Genomic DNA, 6,706 nt, shown 5'->3' with positions numbered 1-6,706 from the left:
ATCTAGATGCAATAAATTTTTTATATTAATAAGTAGAATTGATTTGATACATTATTTTTTTCGTAAAAATAAATTGAAAGCTTAAATATTTATTTTAAAATTTAAAAAATAAATAAAATTTATTAAAAGTGTAAAATTCAGAATTTAGGACTAAATTTTTTATTGGTTTACCATGATAAACTCTTTTACAGTAAGGTTAAAAAAAAAAAATCCTAAGTTTAATTAATTAGTTTTAAAGGCAAGAATGGACTGGCCGCAAGACAATTTCTTGACAAGTACAAATCTTATATTGGTAGTGAATGGAGTCGAGCAATTTCAAGTCTATAAATAAGTTGTATATTTCTATCAGCATCGTCATTTTTCATTCTATTCAAAGAAACTCTTGACTATATGCTATATTTGCAATTTCATGGCATCTCCAAAAAGTCTTTTCTTATAATATCACCAATGAGAGATTGACATGGCTTGCTCTTGCTCTATACAGGACTTGAGATTTGTTGTTTGGTAGCACTTGCAGGGCAGCCATTTCATAACAGGAACAAAACTAGATGCAACTTGCTCATATATTAAGACTGCATGTTTAGGAGAAAGGCTTGTGTAAGAGATTCCATGTCAAGTTTGTTGCAATTGCAAAAATACAAAGGGAGATACTGGGTAAGTGCTGTAAGAATTTAAAATATTGACAGGTAGCTCTTACAGAGCAGATTCGTTCACATCACATTAATAACACACCCGGCATTTTCATTATGATCTCTGGACTAAGAATGTTCAAGCTTCACTGTTATATTCAATAGAAAAGTTCAGTTTCGAAGAAATTTAGATGAAAATTCTTCAGATATTCAATTGACTTAATACCACAAGAATGATTTATGTGCAAGTTGCATAAGTTATAGGACACTCTTAAGAAACTTTACAATTCAAGTAAGTTGATTCTAAGTTTCTAACACGTACCTAGCTCTCTCTCTTTCTCTCCCTGTGTATATTTATGGGGTCGATTCCTAATGAATCATAATGCATTTTCAAATTAAAGGTGCATAATAAAGCAAAATGGCAAAATAGCAAAGTTTGCTATATATAAACTACCTAACAGCAGGTACCTAAGGTGTATTCCAAAGATGATATTACAAAATGTCAAGGCTCTTCAGTCTACATTGAAGCTGGAAGGATGCCCCGTCAAAAATTTGCTCCTAGATCAAACATAAAGTTAACTGAAAGCTAGATAAATGTAATACTGATCCTATACCCAAAATCTAGTGATCAAAAAAGGTAGAACACTAATCAGTTGTCACACGGAATAGTGTACAAATAAAAATTTTGTGAGGATAGAGATGTAATTTGGAAAATGCAAGTGAGAAAGAGTGAGGAAAGGAAAAAGGGACACCTGTTATTGGCCTGTTTGCAACAACTATTGATGATTCAGCTGGCAGGATTCCAAAAACCTTCAAAACAGTGTGTCACCACTCCTGGACATTAATGATGCAAATGCAGCATCTCAAAGTCCCAGTTTTGCCTGTCATATTCAGCCACCTTTTGACCTCCAAGGAAGGGAGTCCAGGCATCTTGATTTGCATCTATAAGAGCCCATTCAATCCTATCAGGCACATTCAAATAATCAAAGTTCCTTTTTTGGACCTTTGCATTCTTACTGGCCTTCTTGGATTTTTGACTCCCGGGACTCTCTGTAAACTACAGAATTAATTAAAGTTAATCTTGAGAAAGAAACAAAGAAGGATTGAGTAGCTTGATAAAAGAGTTCTGTTTCTCACATTTACATCTCCCTCAGAATTCTCCATTCCTCTTTTTGTCTTCTTTTTAGTTCCTGTTTCCAGAAAATACTGCACCTCTTTCTTGGACCTGAATCTACGACCTGTTACAGGTTCGATGTAATACTGCACAAGGTAGAGAGCATTTAAAGCATGTTCAGTTACAGTTCATAGAAAGGAAAGTTCCAACAAAAAAAACACAAAACATTCACTCTTTTCTCTTTCTTTATTAGGATAAGATTTTTAAACTTCCAGATCCAAAAATATTGTTTCAAATTCTATTAGTTGGTATCGTATCGATTGATAGAAACACAAATTAAGTAGCTGTTATATATTAAATCTACAAGTCAATCCAGGGAAACCACTATTAGCTCCAGCAGTCTAGCTATAAGAGATATAGTCCACATTGTATGAAGACCATTACTCCACATGCAATAAGTGAATTACAATCCATAAAAATATCAGCTCACTCAAAACATTTCTTAACCATCTTGTTTAGCATCAAGTCTGATTTCTTAACACCAAGGCATCCTTGCTGCAATATCAACATTAATTCCATTGCCTCTCCACCAAATTTGGATGGATTCTAGCCTAGGGCCTAGATTGAAAGTTTATAGAAAATTCATTAGCAAATCCCTACAGCTCTCCTATGAGTTTGCTAGATAAAAGCCAATCCTTGGGCTTCAGAATAGGAACAACAGGCTTGAGTATGGAGAACTGAATGGATTGAGAATAACAAAGTACAAACACAATGAGTTGCTCAAGGCATCAATTTGATGACCAGGACATGACAAGCACCCTCCCCAAGCAAATTTCCAGGACGTGCCCTTATAAATTATACGGTACAGGCATTTGATCTACAGCAGTTATTGTTGAGAGAAGAAAGTCCAGGATACCAACAATACATATGAATTTGCAGCAACTTTGCCACCTCTCATTTTTGTAGGTGATTGATTCCAACCTTGTACGGCCTCTTTCCAAGAAAATGAATAGAAAAAGGAAATTAGAAAAGCTTCTTTTTCTTTCCATATAATTATATATTTCCCACCACTGGAGCTCGCTGACTATATTTAAATCTCATCAATGACGATGCTGCAGAACAATTAAGTGTATAATAACACCAGCCTGAGGGAGCACAACCAGCTACTAGGGAACATTACTTAGATATGTGCTTAACTATAACATGTATGGAGAACTTACTATCCTCCTGACATTTTAGAGCTGAAACTAACCAGATAAAGAAAAGAACGGTTGCACAAGTATAGAGAGTACTAAAAGATTTGCAAAACAAGTGTGTGATTATGTTTCCGTTTACTTTCAATGCAACCATTACAGTCAGTTTTCTTTCTTTGCGAATCAGACCCAAACAAAACTGGACACTATACCGGGCATCTCAAGCTTATCGGTTTAAATATGGAACAATGTGACATAAAAATCTAACAGTAATTAAAAATACAAACAGAAAAAACACAACTGTCTACTGTTTATTGAGGCGACCATTATTCCCTAACAAAGAGATTTTCCTCTCAGTTTTTTTTTTTTTTTTCTAATTAACACATCTAAAGGAATAAATTCCATAAAATTCCTGAGCTACTCTCTGTTCTATTCACATTTTAAAGAGGAAAAGTGAACCAAGCTAAGAGATAGTAAATCACTCTTCAATAAGGGAACAAGAACAAAACAAAAAAACTGAGATCTTTCACTCACAGTAAAATCTAGAGATTAATAATAAGGCCATTTATATTATTTGACTTCCGAAATTAACAAAAGAGAAAACCACTCTCAACCTAAACCAGTTCTTAATTTTCATATATAGACATTGCGAAATTAAAAGTAACATAATTTAATACATATAAATTAAAAGCAGCCAAACAGAGCATCACCTGAACGACAATAAATCAACACATAAATTTATAGCAAATTAAAAAAAATTATTTTTGTTTAAAAAAAGACCTTATCGACAGTGCCAGCTGTAGCACCGGAGGCCCTAACCCTATCTTCAACCAACCAACCCGGCGGTAACCAATTCGCAGAGTCAGCAGATGGAGCAGGCGCCATAGTCACAGGTACTTTCCTCCTCGACTTCAGCGGCGTCGCTTCAGACTGTTCCACACCAACATTCGCTTCTTGTTGTTGATAATTATTATTGTTATTGTTATTACTAACATTGTTGTCTATGTTTGGTTTGATTGTGGTCGCATCGATAAATGAGCCGTTTCGAAGAAGTGGATCTTCAGCTAGGTCAGGCTGGTCGGAACTATGCGGGTCGGCTCGGCATATCGGGTTCGTGGCTTGACCCGTATGCGTTGAGTTTGACATTGAGCAACTTTGCTTCAAGATTTTCGGTGACAAATTGGGTGTCCGCGAAAAATCTCTGGATTATTCGTTGTTGTTTGACTTTTTGCATTTCACAAGTTTGTGAAAGCCGCCCGACCTGGCACGATCTTGGCCGTTGAATTTAGATTTATATATTTATACTTGTTTGTTTTTTACAAATTCATTTTATTTCTTATCTTTTTTCATATTAGATCATTTCTTTCTAATATCTTTATTTATTTATTTTATAATTTTATATTAAAATATTTATATATGTTAATCTTTAAAATTTAAATTTTTTGTATGTGTATTTTATTTTGACACATAAATTTTTTATTTTAATATATGTACTTATTTTAATACATAATTTAAATTTATATTAATTTATTGATTAACAAATTATATTTTAATTAAATATTTATTTTAATATTAATTTTTAATTAGATAATAATTAATTTTTTATTAGATAATAATTAGATTAAATAGATAATAATTATTTTAAAAAATAACATATATCAATTATATTTTAATATCATATTAACTGATGAATCATATTTCTATTTAGATAATAATTAATAATTATAAAAAAATTATATTTTTAAAAATTATATTTACTAATAAATTAATTTTTAATTATCTAATTCTAAAATATAGTAATATCAATTATATTGATAGTATTAATTTATATAATATTAGAATTAATAAATAAATATTTTTAAGATATTTTTTTATATTACTGTATTGATAAATTTTAAAAAATTAGAAATATTTAATTTATTATTTTGTACACGTATTAAATTTTTTGATTTGATAAAATAATAAAAAATAATTTTTATTAATTTAGTTTCTTAGTTTTTTTAACTTTTTAATTGTTTTAACTTTATATAGGAGAAGTAAATAACAAATAAATTATAGTATAATAAATAAAATATAATAAAGTAATTTTTGTATTAAAAATAAATAATAAATAATACTTAACAGAACTTCTATCAAAATTACTTGTTAGTATAAAATTAATATTAAAAAAATAAAAATATATAATTTCTTAAATATTTAAATAGTATAATATGAAATAATCCAGGAAGATAACTATTACCCTTCGATTCTTTGGTAGAATTGCATGGTGTCTCGAATTTTAATTTTGCTATGGCCTAATAATTTCTTTTAAGAGAAACCTTATTTTCTTCTCTTTCTCACTTTTGTCCAAATGTTTTAAATTTTTTGCAAGTATACCCTAATTTGGCTACTAGTTGCAGTTCTATCCTAATGGATGAAATTGATTGCTAGGCATCATGTCTTTGCCTATATGGCACACACCACACAAAGAAAATAATAATAAAATGATCCAATTACCCTTCATTAACATGGTAATTTTATATATAAACTAATCTAAATCTAAGAACATCTTGAAATTTATATAAGCTAAATTTTTTATTATAAAGAGTTATTTAATAAAATAAAACTGCAACACACTCTCTATTCTTTAAATATAAAGTAGAAAGTGGATTTGACTCTCTACATTTAAAAAGTGAAATCTCTCTCTTTATACTTATTCTTATTGTAATTAATCAATTATAAATATTTATATATTTTATTAGTTAATATTTATTATTTTTGGCTTTTTCTTTGAAAATATAATTTTTTTTTTAAAAAAATATTAAAACATTAATAGTTTATCTATTTCAATTTCCTTGGACAGAATATCAATTTTGTGAATTCAGTTTCAATTTTTACTTGGTGATTGATTTTTAATTTGTATTATAAAATTGTATAAATTTTAATTAGAAAATCATTAAATTCTTTTCCGTTTAATGTTGAAATAGAAAAAATGAGATGACAAATGCACGTCATAGCTATACGTCGTCGTTTTGAACATCAAACAATTTTACATGTCCCAGTTCTATTATCTTCTCCAATTTCAATCAACCTTAACAAAAGAATTCCACGATTCCTTCTCCTCCATTACATTACTGCGGAAATGGATTTCACCACCAGACTCAGAATAACTGAGGTTACTAAACATGGCAACCATAATATAGACTATACCAGCCGCTATCAAACTCCCAACAACTAATTTTATAGAAGCAACGATCTGACAGTGATGACCAGCTAAAGAAATATGCTAACCTCAGTTTAATCTCACTAAGTATGCTTGTTTTCTATAAAATTACACTTCTATAATTATTGTAAAATTTATTATATCTATTCCAATACACGGATAAAATAGAGAAGGAAGAATTAATGTTGGATTGGATTTATAAAGTTGATAGATAATTGAAATTTTTTTATTTTTAAACAAAAAAGATAATTAGTATGAAACGAATGAAGTATTTGTTGTTGTTTTTTTATTCTCCATTTCACTTACAAATTAAATTAAATAAAAATTTATATAGAAATTTCTCTTGAACTCACTTAACCGGTCAACTTAATCGAATGATTCATGGACTCTCCTTCATAATTCTCAATCCAATTTGTATAGATTTTTCAATATCCGCTATCAATCAACACAATTATGAAGGAATTTCTTTTTATGATCATTAACAAAAGAATAATTATAGTATATATAATCTACAGTACATGAAGCTATACAAGGAAAGAGAGGAAAAATCCCCTATAATCAAGGATTG

The 6,706-nt window shown here is 29.6% G+C and overlaps 1 protein-coding gene across 3 annotated transcripts; it reads right to left on the bottom strand.

Moving 5' to 3' along the window:
* Positions 1-313: 313 nt before the first annotated feature.
* On the bottom strand, positions 314-4,177 carry LOC125368741 (methyl-CpG-binding domain-containing protein 5). Of its 3 annotated transcripts, none has more exons than XR_007214485.1 (4): positions 3,717-4,177; positions 1,767-1,889; positions 1,382-1,686; positions 314-572 (listed from the first exon to the last, which is right to left on the bottom strand). XR_007214485.1 is itself a non-coding variant. In XM_048370327.1 (3 exons), exons 1-3 carry the CDS (start codon positions 4,080-4,082, stop codon positions 1,471-1,473), a joined length of 705 nt encoding a protein of 234 aa, XP_048226284.1. In that variant the 5' UTR covers positions 4,083-4,176; the 3' UTR covers positions 1,049-1,470. The 3 variants fall into 3 exon arrangements, 1 of the variants encoding a protein (XP_048226284.1); XR_007214486.1 differs by lacking the exon at positions 314-572 and adding an exon at positions 1,049-1,187; XM_048370327.1 differs by lacking the exon at positions 314-572 and having other exon boundaries at positions 1,049-1,686; positions 3,717-4,176.
* Between the last annotated feature and the right edge of the window lie 2,529 nt (positions 4,178-6,706).

Source organism: Ricinus communis, chromosome 1 (assembly GCF_019578655.1).
Source record: "Ricinus communis isolate WT05 ecotype wild-type chromosome 1, ASM1957865v1, whole genome shotgun sequence".
Taxonomy (NCBI): domain Eukaryota; kingdom Viridiplantae; phylum Streptophyta; class Magnoliopsida; order Malpighiales; family Euphorbiaceae; genus Ricinus; species Ricinus communis.
This window is presented reverse-complemented; position numbering and strand designations above follow the sequence as displayed.